This window comes from Panthera tigris, chromosome B4 (genome assembly GCF_018350195.1).
Source record: "Panthera tigris isolate Pti1 chromosome B4, P.tigris_Pti1_mat1.1, whole genome shotgun sequence".
NCBI lineage: Eukaryota > Metazoa > Chordata > Mammalia > Carnivora > Felidae > Panthera > Panthera tigris.
Window position 1 is genome coordinate 72,323,804 of NC_056666.1, and position 14,687 is coordinate 72,338,490.

Consider the following 14,687-nt stretch of genomic DNA (forward strand, 5'->3'; position numbering starts at 1 on the left):
ATGCCCTCAACATGACAAGAAGACTGAATGCTACAAACTTCAAGTTTCCTGCAAGTGGAAAAATAAAATACCAAATCCCAGCAGAGATATTTCTTTCTTCTGACACAAGCATTTGTGGAGAAAAAGTGCAGTTCTGAAAAACTGGAGGAAACGAGGATTGCTCTAAAATCACTGTCAGAGAAACCACACCTTAAGTACAAAAGAGAGCACTGACTATAAGTCTTTGGGCTTAATAGTGTATGTGATTTGAGGTGGCAGTCTCTGAAAAGTATTTTTTCTGGGGGAAAAGAGAATAAAAGAGAAGGGAAAAAAGCACCATTTGGAGATTGGGTAGGGAAGGAAAAAGAAGCAAAAGGGGGGGAACTTCAGGTCCTGCAAGATAAATTAGAAACCTCTTCCTCCAAATTAGAAGATGCACAAATACTTTCCTTACAACACAACCACTAGAAAAAGTTATCCATTAAAGAAACCATACTTTGGTACTCTAACAAAAGAGAGACTCTTGAAATAGGAATCTTGTGGACCATCTCAAAGTCGAAATAGGTGAAGCCTTGTAAATCTATGGAAAGCCTCCACTATAAGAAGAAAACATAAGAATCAAAATATCTTAGTAGATGAACACCTGCAACTTCAAAAAAGAAAACAACCACACAGTGGAAGAAAACCATAACATAGCTCTCCAAAGTGGCTGAAATACCCTCAAATGCACACTTAGAGATATGAAAACCAACTAGAACCATACATTTAAAACCAAAGAAACAAAAGAGAATTGATTTCCCCACCCCCAGAACCCATAAAATCACTAAGAAACCTAGGAAGAAATGGGAAGAAAGTTGGTTGAACCCAAGAAAGATATGGAAGGAAGAGATAAAAATCATCTTAGAAATGAATTCTAAATTCTAGGATGCCCGAAGGAGAATGAACTCAACTGAAGACTTAATAAAGAACATTGAAGAAAGTCAGAAAAATAATCAAGACGAGGAAAAATGAATTAAACAAGTAAAACAGGTAAAAGAGAAATGGTTGTAATGGAAGTGAGACAAAAAGAGATTCAACATATATGTATAATTGAATTAGAGAAACTAAACAATGGAAACATTATTTAAAACTATAACATAAAAAAAATTTCCAAGGGTGCCTGGGTGGCTCAGTCGGTTAAGTGCCTAAGTTCAGCTCAGGTCATGATCTCATGGTTTGTGAGTTCAAGCTCCGGGCTGGGCTCTGTGCTGACAGCTCAGAGCTTGGAGCCTGCTTTTTAGACTCTGTGTCTCCCTCTCTCTCTGCCCTTCCCCCACTCATGCTCTTTCTCTCACAAAAATAAGTAAACATTAAAAAAATTTTAAAAATATATGAAATTTCCAAAAATAAAAGATGTGCATCTACATATTGAAAGGACCGTAGAGTACCTAGAGAAGTTGATATTAAGCAGTCCATTTTGAGTCATATCTTTATAGTAAAGTGTTAGAGTTTAAAGACAAACAATTTTGAGAGCCTCCAGGTAAACAAAACAAAACAACCTGTAGGGCAAGAGAATTAAACTGGAACACACTTCTTAATGGAAACATACAAAGCAAAGTGCCAGTGGAGTAGTGTCGTCAAGAAACAAGGAAAAGAGTCAACCAAGAATTTTGTAAAGTCAAGGTGTTCTCACACCTTGTATAGGAAAGGTATGTACAGCACTCAAAGTTGTTATCATTTCCTTACTTTTGACAACATTTAGTAGCATGGCTCTGAAACAGTGGAGGGTTCCCGACAGCATATGTAACACACTACCATCCCAGCAGATTGGATTGAGCTGCCAAAAATGACCATCAGGGATTCATTAAGAAATCTTGGTCATTAATTAATTTAACAATTTTTTTTATCTTCTAAGAGTTTGTCACAGAACTTTAAAACCTAACATTTCCCTCCAAATTTTTTCCTTTTCAGTAGTTATTAAGAAGTTCATAATTCGTGCAGTACACTTGATTACAGACACATTTATGGCAGTTTTAGCCTATAAATCTCTAGAGTTCTGTGAATTTCAACATTAGTTGAAGTAGCTCTTCAGTTATATTTAGATGTGTTGTAAATATGAATATATTTATTTTAGGTAATCTTCCAAAATACAAAGAAGTCCCAGTTACTTATCAGTGAGTTTTAATTGATAAAATGTTGAAAATGTTAAATGTTTGATTTTATATAATACGCTTATTAAGTATACTTTGTGGAAACTAAAAAAAAAAAAAAAAAAGCCAAGCCATTTTTTTTTACTATTATTTTTTTAACATTTATTCATTTTTTTGAGAGACAGCGAGAGAGCGAGCGGGGAGGGGTAGAGAGAGACACACACTACACACACACACAAACACACAGAATCCAAAGCAAGCTCCAGGATCTGAGCTGTTAGCACAGAGCCCTATGCGGGGCTCGAACTCACAAGCAGTGAGATCACGACGTGAGCTGAAATCAGAGGCTTAACTGACTGAGCCACCTAGGCACCCCAAAAAAGCCAAGCTTTTTTTTAAATACAAAGAATACAAAGAAAGTTTAAACATGTATAACTCAGAGAATATTATATACATGAAACCTTCTTGAGGAAGCTACTAGGGTATGAGCTTTATCCAACTAAGTTGACTAGGAAAGCATTTTCAGAAGAATCCATGGTTATTTAAAATATATTGTAATTGGAGATCTAATAGTAAAACATAGGTGACAACAAAGGTGAAAGAATAATCTGTAAATCTTACATATTCTTACCAAGTAGAAATAATGAAACTTTAAAGGAAGAGGTAAACAGAAAAGTAGAAAAAGCTTATTGATTGTTACAAAAGCAGTAGTTGGAAATGAGAAAATACTACTGAAAGTTGACCTATACTAGGTAATAGAATAATAAGAAAATGAGATTAAGGCATTGTAAATGTGTAAGTACAAAGGTAACCAGTGGAACAAAAATACAAGGCCTTCCTACATGCCAAAAGCAATTTAAAAACAAAAGAACAAAGAAAATGCATCACATAAATTATTTACTGTTTTAGCCATAACTCACAAATTTAGTTTTCATACTGAAAATACATTGATAGTTAATAAAAATGAGTAAATAATGTTAAAAATTAATAAAATCAAGAATGTGGAAGAATAAATCTAAAACAGAATATAAACAGAAGCAAGTGAACCTCTGTTTCAGATGATATTGATCTGAAGTCAAAAGGAACTGTAAAAATTATTGTGAATTCTAGGATTGTTTACTATAGGATTGAGCAAATGTGCAATTTTATTGGGAAAACATTAGCCAGATTTCTCATTATCAGAGAAGAAAGTTAAAAATATGAAAGGGGAGAGCTGTGGTGTTAAATTGGCAGTAGAGGTGTAAGATCTCATTCTTTGATACAGAAATGGATTTATACACATATGCATGCATATATATTAATTTAATAAATATATATTTTATAAATATATTTAACAAATATATTAAAAGGGACTGGAAGAAAGAGACCACTGTAAGCACTGAACATAACCTAGTATCCAGATAACTGGTTTCTAAATACTGTTCCTCATTAAAAGGAAGGAATGTTCCTCGGAGAAAAGAGTGATGCTTGGGTAGAAGTAGGGAAAATACAAAGAAAGCCTGATAATCTTATGCTTGTAAAGCAAGAAACTGCTCAAGAAATGATTGGTACATATCAAAAGATAGAGGAGTTGACTTGAAAGGGCTCCCACTGCTCAAATCTGGGACACTTGGAGTATGAGAATAAATAATGGTAGGAATATAATGTTTATGAAATATTCCATGATAGAGTAAATAAATGAATAAGTGGAAGAGGATGGAAAGAGCTCACTTACAGTAGAATAAATGCCAACTAATAAAAGTGGAAGAAATAATGAAGTTAAGAAAAATCACCATTACAGTAATACTTGATTCAGTCAAGAATCCTCAATGGAGGCTAAAACTAGTGGGTGAAAGTTTGGTAAGGAATAGGTTATTTACATAGCTTCAGAGTGTTCTCCTGTAAGTTACTTAATAATTTCCAAAAGGAAAAGAGTAACTTCCTAGTGATGTAACCTAGTAATTCCAAGCTTACAAACTAATCAAACTTAACAACACCATCAATGGGACATGATACACCTTCTGATAATATGCACTAGGATATGCATTCATTTCTGTGGTATTCCTGCCAAAAGAGCTTTCTCTATGTAATTTAATTATAAAGAAATATCAGACAAACCTAAACTGAGGGGCATTCTACAAGTAATTGCCCTGTATTCTTGAAAAATGTCAAGCTTGTTACAAACAAGGAGCGATAACTTAATTTTAAGTGGTTCAGGAAAAGCACTGGGGGGTTGGGAGTGGTGTGGGCATGTGCATGTGTAGACAGGGAGAGAAGGGCAGATTGAGAAAATGAGAATACGATAAAACAAACAAGCAACATCTAAATAATTTGTATATCTGGATTGAGGACACAGGAGTCCTTTGTAGTATTCTTGTGACTTAATATGGAATTATGTCAATATAAAAGTTATATTAAAGGGTTCAAATCCCACAGAGTTTGGTGGATGTTTTTTAATAGTTTTGGAAAATTCTTTTTCCTACTGCAGTGTAGATATGAAAGTTTTAATATATGATACATGCACAATATTTTCAACAACAAGATCATGTCACAGAAGGAAAATTGTTTTAAAAACATCCTTTTTGAGAAAATGCTCTCTCCATAGCATGAGTCTCTTTCTTAAAGTAATTATTCTATTCATTATTAAAATTTTACTTTTACTTTAAAGGGTTGATTAGATGTCTTTTTGTTTTGCTTTTTAAATTATCGGTTAGATAAGATAACTGCCCATCACCTAATGCTATCATGAGAAAAGTCAGCAAATTTGAGACATTTTAAAAAGTGAAGTGTGTAACACTCAAGATTGGCAACACTTAAGTACTCTTCATTTAGATATCCAGTTAGCCTCTCTGGTACAAAATATTTTTCTTAATCACTTCGCATCTCATTATGAAATATGTTTGAAGATTTTTCTGTATTTGAAAGACCTTGTTTTTGTATATTTGACCCCATTAAAATTATCCTGAAGCATTTTTGGCACTTCTGACTTCAGCTTCTTTGCTGCATTACCCTGCTTGTAGATGATGCAATACATGATTTTTACATGTCTTATAATCTTCCCTTTTTCCCTTCCCTTTGCCTACTTTCTCATTCCTCTTCCTCAGTTTCCTCCCCCTACTTCTACTTCCCTTTCCCAGTTAAAGCAGCTGCTTCTTCATTGTGGCTTTAAGTAGAATTAACATGTTTTCCTGAAAATTTTTTTTCTAAAGTCATTTGCTTTTGAGAATATATCCTCTTGGGTACAGCTTTCCTTTAATGACTCACCCCAAAGTAGTTCTTCGCAAATTTCATCTTTGGAAGAGACTCTAGTAAATACTTACAAGCTCAGATATGTTAGAAACATCTGTACTTGAATTCAGCTATACAGAAAACCTCCCACACAGTATAATTTGCTCTAATCCTTGTTTTTTCAACTCCTCAGTAGTGTTTTCTTACCGTTTTCCAACAATATTTGTTTTGTTGCCATATTTTCCATGTATTAATTTAGCCATCTTTGTCATGAGAAAATAAAGATATGTTTTCCCAGTGATATCGATTTTGGCCGTTGAAAGGCTCTTATAAATATTTATCAATACACTTGCTTGAAATAAAATTTATTTTTAAATTTTAAATGGTTTTGATTAAGTTTCAGTGACTTGAAAATACTACTGAGAAAAATGTAGAGGTTTTTCTTCAAATTCTGGATACTTAGTTTTAAACATCTTGGAAACCGTCAGTAACATAAAACTATAATAGTAACGTAGGGCAAGGTTCATCATCATTGTTAGGGCATGAAAATCCACAGTTAGGGTATTTGTTTTTAATATAATTTTAGAAATCTTTTGGCCTACTTCTTTTATATTGGATCACATTGCTGTTGTTTCTACTTCATAGTATTGTTGACGATGAGCTCATGTTAGAAGTGTCAGTTTTGCCTTTTCTTGTTTTATTTTGCTTGCATTATTCAAACTGACTTCTTTGAAGAAATTTGAACTTTTTTGTGAGAGATAGTTTAACTAAAATTAGATAATATTATCTTTAAATCCCCTTAACCTAGGCATACATAGACGTTATTAGTACATATAGTTAAGGTTCCACTGGTCAAACCCTAATGAATGAATGAGGATTCCACTCTTAGCCCCTCCACATTGTCTCACATCAAATGAGTAACATCTGGACTGCCTGATAATGGAGTGAGGGAGGGAGAAGACAGTGTGGATTCCTAAGTGAAATATCTTTCCCTATTGGAGTATTTTGTGTGTGTGCCCCATTTTGAAGGGTACTCTTCTACAGAAGCAAGTACCTGCATCAGGTTGAGGTATGATATTCTGAGGAAGCTTGTATTGATAAAGGAGGTAGATTGGAAATTCTTTGCTATGAATGTCACAATGAAAGGCCATATGAGAGATCCAAAAGTAGCAGTATTCTAGAATTCTTCATTTATTATTTTTTAAATGAAGCATAATAACCTTTGGCATCCTTTGTTTAGATAATACCATTTTTTTCCTTTGATCTATAAGTGAGTTTGACATTTAAAAAAAATTTAATACTGAACTATTACTGGATTTCTATAATAAAATCTTTTCTTGAGTGTGTTTCATATATATTAATAGATTATTTTTTCCAGTATTTATATATGTAATTCTTTTTTAACTGCAGTTTTTATGATGTTTGTCAAATTTTGCTAGATTACAGTTTTCAGAGAGCTTCTAATCTTTTTCTATAACTGGAAACATTTTATATAGCAATGGGAATACTTGTTTTATTTGAAAGTTTGAAATAACTCTACTTTAAAAAAAATTTTTTTAATTGTGGAATATAAACACAAGCTTAATATATACAGGTTTATCTACACCAAAATAAGAACAACAACAAAACCTCTACTAATACCTTTGAAGTTGCTTGTGTTTCTTGATTGCATTTCTCTCTTAAGGGGTAAACCCTCACTTCTTTTCTAAGTGATAATTGTTATATGGCTTTTCTTTGTGGTGTTAGCACCCACTTGTCTATTGCTAAAAATTATATTAAAAAATTTTTTGCTTGTTTATGCTCTTTGTATAAGTGGAATTATATAATCTTTGGAAATGATTTTTTTTACTTAATTTATTGATGGCCATTTGAATCCATCCATGTTAGCTTACTAATTTTCATTGCCATATAATACTTCACTGCATGAATGTGCCACAGTGTTTTTATTTATACTACCATTAATGAATATTTGGATTGCTAACAGTTTTTTTTTTTTAAGTTTATTTATTTATTTTGAGAGAGAGAGAGAGGACAAGTGAGGGAGGAGCAGAGAAAGGAAGAGAGAGAATCCCAAGCAGGCTCTGTGCCATCCACTGATGCAGGCTCAGTTTCACCAACCATGCGATCATGACCTGAGCCGAAATCAAGAGTTAGACCCCTAACCGACTGAGCCACCCAGGCACCCCAGTAATTAGTCTGATTTTAATTATGCTGTTAAACACTTGAAAAAAAATGAGAAACACAGCAAAGAACATATTTTCCTTAATTTTAACTATGAAAATAAATCCATTTTTTCACTTATTCTGTATAAATGTATTGTGTATAAACAGTATTATGTTTTCTATCACTGCTTCTTTCTCTTTTCAAGTTCTTAAACTTTGTATCAGGCATATTTTTTCAAATTATTTTAATAGTTTTACATTTTTTAGGTTCTCCTTTCATAATTACCAATGGCATTTGAATTCTCTTTTGAAATATAATAGTTATGAATGATACTAATATCTTAAATAGTTTCTGTGTAGGTTATCATTCATCTCTATTGTTTTTTAACCATTTGTTAATTTTGATTCATCTATCCATTAGAGTGTAGTTAACCCTTGGACAACGTGATTTGAGCTGCACAGGTCCACTTATATGTGGATCTTTTGTACAATACAGTATTATATATGTATTTCCTCTTCCTTATTATTTTCTTTAGCTTATGTTATTATAGGAATACAGTATGTAACATAAATACAAAATGTGTGTCAACTTATTGTTTATGTTACCGGGGAGGCTTCTGGTCAGTGGGCTATAGTAATTAAGTTTGAGGGAAGTCAGAAGTTATAATGCAGATTTAGACTGTGTGGGAATTGGTGCCTCTAACCCCTCTGTTGCTCAGGGGTCAATTGTACTTATTTGTGTGTGTGTGGGTGTGTGTTTTTTCCTAAAGAGCTATATTGCTTTATTCTGAGTCTTTACATATATGAAAATGAATTTCTGTTGTCTTAGTTGAACAACATGATTGGGTAGGGATTTGTTGTGAAATAACTTTCCTCCTCAGAACTCTAATATTTGCTTATTATCTTCTACAATTAATTTTGAAGAGAAGCCAAAGTCTAGTTGACTGTTCTATTAACTTTTGGGTAATGGCAGTGATTCTGAATACTTCTAGTAATCTTTATCTTTGAAACTTAAATCTTTTATTGGGTTATGTCTAATTGTTTTTCCCTTTTCATTAATTTTGCCTGGTGAACCATGTGCCCTCATATCCCAGCTCCAGGGAGCTTTTTGATGTACATATTACACATTTTAGCTAAAGAAATTCTTTTATGATGACAGTGATTATCACTTCTGTTCCCTTTACTCTAGTCTTTCCTGGAGGACCACCAGGTGTTTTGTTTGTTTGGGTTTTTTTGATCTATGTTTGGTCTCCTGTTTATTGTAAATATCTCATTTTTATCCATGAGTTTCGTTAGTTCTTTTCTTTTACATGTGGAACAGTTTCTCAGGCTTGCCTTCTACATTACCCAGGTTATCTTCTACATTGTCATATCTACTCTTTCATGCCCCCTTTTTGGGAGAATAATCCTGGGCAAAGAAATTTCATTACCTTTATGGTTTCCAAAGCCACCACACTTGATTTTGTGCCTGGTGTATTTATAGAGCACATCAGTAGAGATCCAATACCTGTTGATACTTAATGACAGTCTGTCCATGCTGGTACCTTTCATAGGTGCCCCACACTCCTGGGGTCTTTGGGTTTATTTTGACAAAGAACCTCAAAGGTGAAGTTTATAAATGACTTTGCCTCCCTGAACAACCACTGAGTTCAACCCACCTTTCTGTAAGTTCTTTTTAAATAATTGACAGTCTCTAGATCCCATTGTCAGACACACCTTCACTTTCTATTAATCCCTTAGTGGTTGAAGGAAATCCAAACTGTACTTGCCTTTTATGTGTTCTGGCCTAGGATCTCATCCACTTTCCACTAGATCACATTACTCTCTCAAATGTTTTGCAAGTTAGTCTTGTGGATCCTTGAAGTTGCTTTTAATGGACCAGAAATTCTAAAAGTTATTAACTTACAAATAATGCTGTATTCCTCTACTTTTATTCTTTAGAGGTCATTGCAATTAGATTTAAGGGAAGAGATGACTATGGGTCCTTGAACTGTCATCTTTAACTAAAACCATTTCAAAAAATTGTTACATAGAAGTGTTCCTAATCATATCCATTTGATTTTTTTCCTTCATCCAAGAATAATCAAGAGTTTTTCTTGATTGTTGTTGTTAATGTTGATTTTAATCTCCAAGAACTCTACCAAAATATGTACAGATGAAATTATATGATATCTGAGAATTGCTTTAAAATAATCTAGAAGAGGATTGTGAAGATAATTGCATATAGGTTTGGAATTTTACGTCATGAAAGTTTTAATTTTCCAAGAGGTTAATTTCCTTCTTAGAAAAAACTTTCTTTGAATTGCTTTATGGTTAAAGAATGTGCCATATATAATATTTAATCTTAAATTTACTATAATTTTCTGTGTGAATTGATACATATCAGTTTTATAATTTCCATGGAATTTTGAAAAGAAAATCATTGTATGTCTAATAAATCAATCTTAGTGGCGATTATACTCAAATCTTGTAAACCTAATTTACTTTTTTAATGTACTTAATCTGTCAAACATTGCAAGAGGTTAAATTTTCCCACATTCATGATAAAGCCATGCATATTATTTGATGCGGGGTTTTTTGTTGTTTTTGTTTTTTAAGAGAGAGAGGGTGGGAACAGGAGAGAGGGGCAGAGAATGGGGAGAGATAAAGAGAGAGAGAATTTTAACCAGGATTCACACTTAGCATGGAGCTCAAGGCGCAGCTCAATCCCACAACCCTGGGATCACAACCTGAGATGAAATCAAGAGATGGACACTCAACTGACTGAGCCACCTAGGTGCTCTTATTTGATGCTATATTAAATGGACTCTTAACACTCCCCCCTGCATTGTTATTGGGATTGGTCACACTTATTAAGGCTTTTAATTAACAGTGCCATTTAAAACAATTTCTGTATTACATGCCAACTTTTCATATTTGCCTTCTTCTGAGTCTGTAACCTGTGATATAGAATCTACTATAAAATAAATTAATGCCAAGTTGAAGAAAAAGAAGATAAAACTCATCCCAGTTGAATCTTTTCCTATCTGGATTCCAATATTTTACCAGTCTTGAGTTAAATATGTAGTGTATGGGCACCTGGGTGGCTCAGTTGCTTAAGTGTCCCCCTCTTGATTTCTGCTCAGGGCATGATCTCACGGTTCATGAGTTCAAGCCCTGCATGGCACTCTGCACTGAGTGTGGAGACTGCTTGAGATTCTCTCTCCCTCTCTTTCTCACTCTGTCTCTCTCTCTGGCCCTCCTCAGCTCATGTGCTCTCTCTCTGTCTCTCAAAATAAATAAATAAATAAACTTAAACAAAATATGTAGTGTGCTAGGCAGATTACCATAGAAATGTTGTAAATACTGGTTTGATTCATATATTAACTATTCAAAGTGATGTCATTGAGTTTGAGAAGAAAGAGAGTGAAATGTACAGTCTAGCATTTATAGTTTAATGAGTGAACACAAAATATCTGTTAGTGTATAAGCTCTAAGTCATGATAGAGAATTAAATTAGAAAACTTAGACTTTGAAATATAACTCTGTATTTTAGCAGCTTTCTCTTATCTGTTATTACTTTTTACTTTTTAGAAGTATATAACTCTTTGAAAAGCCAAAAGACTTTGTGCTTGTTTATTGTGAGAGACAAGAGATCAAAACTGGGTGCCAAAACCTTGGTTGAACTAAGAGAGGTTGAGTTTTAGTTGGAAATACTTAATCATAACAGTGAGAACAAGTACTGGCCCTCAAGCCAGGAAAATAAAAATTTCAAAAATCATAACAACTTGCCTAAAGCACAGATTTTTGGGGATTGAAATTATATAAAGAATCTGGAGGAATGTGTCAAGGGACCAGACAGAGGTCATATTTTTAACATTTTAAGAAAATTTGAGTCATAAAAGGTTTTATGTATAGAATACACCATTTATTATGAGTATATAGTGCTTGTGTTGTTGTCAGGCACTCCTAGCTTGCACCACAGTTTGGGTATAAAAAAAACAAAACAAACCCAAATTTCAAATCTGCTGTGTTCAGTTATAACAGATTTATAAAGAGTATCTTAAACATATTAATGGAAGATTTTGATCTTAAAATTCTTTGTCTGTGGGGTGCCTGGGTGGCTCAGTTGGTTGAGCATCCAACTCTTGATTTCAGCTGAGGTCATGATCTCAGAATTCATGGAATCGAGCCCCATGGAATCTCAAGGTCATTGGCGGGATCGAGCTCTGTGCCGAGCCTGCTTGGATTCTCTCTCTCCGTCTCTCTCTGCCTTTCCCCTGCTTGTGCTCTCTCTCTTTCTCTCTCAAAATAAACTTAAAAAATTCTACATCTTTATTGTTATTTTGATTATAGTTAGATAAAAATTATTTAATGAAGATATTTGAGTTTGTGTTTAACCATTCCACAACGAGTTCAATCAATTCTGAAAGACTATACTCTCTAAAATACCTCTATCAATACTATTACCTGAGTGTAGATAATCCTTCATTTGCTGAAAATATGTCACATAATTTTTGAGCAGCTGTTTGTGTCTAAATTTATATATACTCTTCTTTTTATGATATCTGCATTAAAAATTCCTATTTAAGTCCATTGTGGGTCTATCCTGGAGAGAGACTGCTTCTTTTTAATCATCCTTTTGTTTTATGTTTTTACACTGTAAATCTATCTGCCGCGGACATCCCCAGGGTCAGGGTGAAATGTATGCATCTGCATACTCTTCTCAATGCCCAAGGGTTGTATCTGCACACACGTCTCTGCTTTAGTCGGCTGTATCTCCAGCAGAAAAGTGTTGGATCCATTAGTTATCAAACTGCCAGCTAGGAATGAGTTCTTGTTCAAATTGAGCTTATATGGGGAACTTAGAAGGAAAGGGAAGGGACATTTTAATTCCTTTTCAGGCTCAAAGATGTGAATTACTGTGCCTTATAAGACTGAAAGGGGAAAATAAGGAATGGTAATGATTTTCCGTGTTTCATATTTGTAAAATTATAGTTTCCATTTATCCCACCTTGAAAGTTAAGTTTTGGTACTCAAAATAATACTTCGGAGATCAGCCTATATCTTCATGAATAATCCCCTTCCTCATCTCAGCTGTCTGTAACTAAAAAGCAAAGGGTAGGTAGCTACAGGACTTTGAAAATGTCTACTAATGAACTTAGTATCTGCTTGGATCAGGAATGGTAGAAGGGGTGATCCATAAAATAGACACATCTAGAACTTTTCTGTAGTAAATTTAAGTTACTGTATTAATCAGTTCACCTTATTTGTGAAGTACAGTAGCAAGTTTGTTAGCTGCAGCATTGTATTTGGCAGGGGTTTGACCAATTGTTTCCCCATTTTAAAAGCTTACCTGGGAATCTTATTATAAACTGGTAGGTGATGATAGATTGAGAATTTTGGAAATTTAATTCTAATTAACATCAAGAGGATTAATCATACCCAGTAATGATAACACAGCAGGGGATACAGGAACTATCTTATAAATTAGTTAAAATATATTAGGCCATCACTTTTAGATGGGAATTTATTTAGAATGGGCATACCATTTCCAATGCCTATCTAGAGGAAAATATTCAAACAAATTTGCACAAAAAAAATTCAAACAGATTAAGCTTATTCCTGCTGCATGATTTGTAATAGCAGAAAACAAACTGAAAGTAGCTAAATGTATCACTAGAGAAATAATTAGGTTATGATATATGAAGAGGATCAAATATTATACAGCTGTTAAGAAAAAACTGAAGTGGTACTAATGTATTGACATACTTAGATCTCTAAAACATACTGTTAAATAAAATTTTGCACAGAAAATATACTCCAGTAACCACGTGAACCTGGTTAGTGATTATCTCTGGTGAGTGAGGTTAGGGGAGACCAAGGTTAGAGAATCTTCTTATTTTCTCTTGGCTTTTCAATGACCGTGGATAATTTTTTTTTTTAATTGGTAAATGATATGTTCTCCCATTCATGTACATGTGTTTGTCCTTTGATATTACCTACTTTTGTATTTTTATTTGAGTAGTGGAGTGGTCTTTTCTGAAAATATAAAAACACTTTTTTTTTTTTTTTTAATCCTAGCCACTAGAGCACCAGGGAGAAAATATAAAAGCACTTTAGAACCATTGCATTGAGTTTGTCTGTAGTATCACAGTTGATGTGACTGTTTAATCTAAGAGGCTTGTGGTATCTTTTTTTTTTTTTTTTTTTTTTAATTTAGGGCCTCTAGGGAAGGAAAACAGATCATGTGGTAGGTAGGAGTTAAAAAATAAGATGTAAACCTATTTGTAAAACTCTGCTGTGTTTTTCTATTTCAGTTACCTAGAAAAATACGAGAAAGTTCATCATTTTGGGGAGGATGATGATGAGGTACCACCAGGCAATCCAAAGCCACAGCTTCCTATTGGTGCAATTCCATCTTCCTACAATTACCAGCAACACAGTGTATCAGGTAAATATCATTGGAAATTGTACAGTTTTGAATTAGGAAAATAGACATCATCCAATGAATTAATCCTTTACTTTGCATGTGCAACTTTCAGAGATCCACATCTAATTGATATAAGGGTCCTTTCTGTAATAGGCTGTATAAGATTTTTAGTTGCAGGAATTTTCAGAATTAGAAATACCCATACTTTCAAGTGAAGTTTTTTCCTTTTTTTTTTTCCTTTTCGACTAATGGTCAGTTTAATCTGAATAGTCACCAAAATGAGAACTTCCTAAGATTAGGAAGGCCAAGAATACTCAGATAGCGTCTACTAGATTTTCTACAATTACTGTAATTTCCAGTCTCAGAATTCCTCAGAAATATTTCTAACTATGTCATTTTTTCCATGGTACCAAGGATAAGATTTTTTTTTTTTTTTCCATTTAAGTCATTCTTAAAATGGCTATAGAGGAATCTGCGGCTAAAAAGAGCAGGACTCAAATTGGAAATAATCAGGTTGAAAGTCTAAGAAAGAGGTTATTAAGTCAGAGTAGATGGGGGTTCCAGTATTTGGAGTTTGGGTGTTGGGACCGTGATGACTAGGAAAAGAACTCTGAAGAGATGAAGCATCTCTTTTCTTCAGTCACCAACATTTGGCCTAAAAAAAGAGGAGGTATGTTTTTTTCAAGGGTATATTATTGACAAAGTACACAGTTCTTTAGATATTTATTATTCTTCATTAGTGCTAGTCCCAGTCTCTTGTAGATAATCATTAAGCTCTCTCATTGTGTCAGTATCACT

General features: G+C 33.6%; 1 protein-coding gene across 5 annotated transcripts in view; it reads left to right on the top strand.

The window, feature by feature from the left end:
• The window catches only part of ARID2 (AT-rich interaction domain 2), a 178,707-nt gene that overhangs the window by 76,030 nt on the left and 87,990 nt on the right, over nucleotides 1-14,687 (top strand). For all 5 annotated transcript variants that reach the window (XR_006219909.1, XR_006219908.1, XR_006219907.1 and 2 more), the window contains exon 4: nucleotides 13,777-13,910. Coding sequence is in view for 1 of the 5 variants with exons in the window: in XM_042992142.1 (XP_042848076.1) it covers nucleotides 13,777-13,910 (134 nt within the window). In the remaining 4 variants the exon portion in view is untranslated. The remainder of the gene's footprint in view (nucleotides 1-13,776; nucleotides 13,911-14,687) is intronic.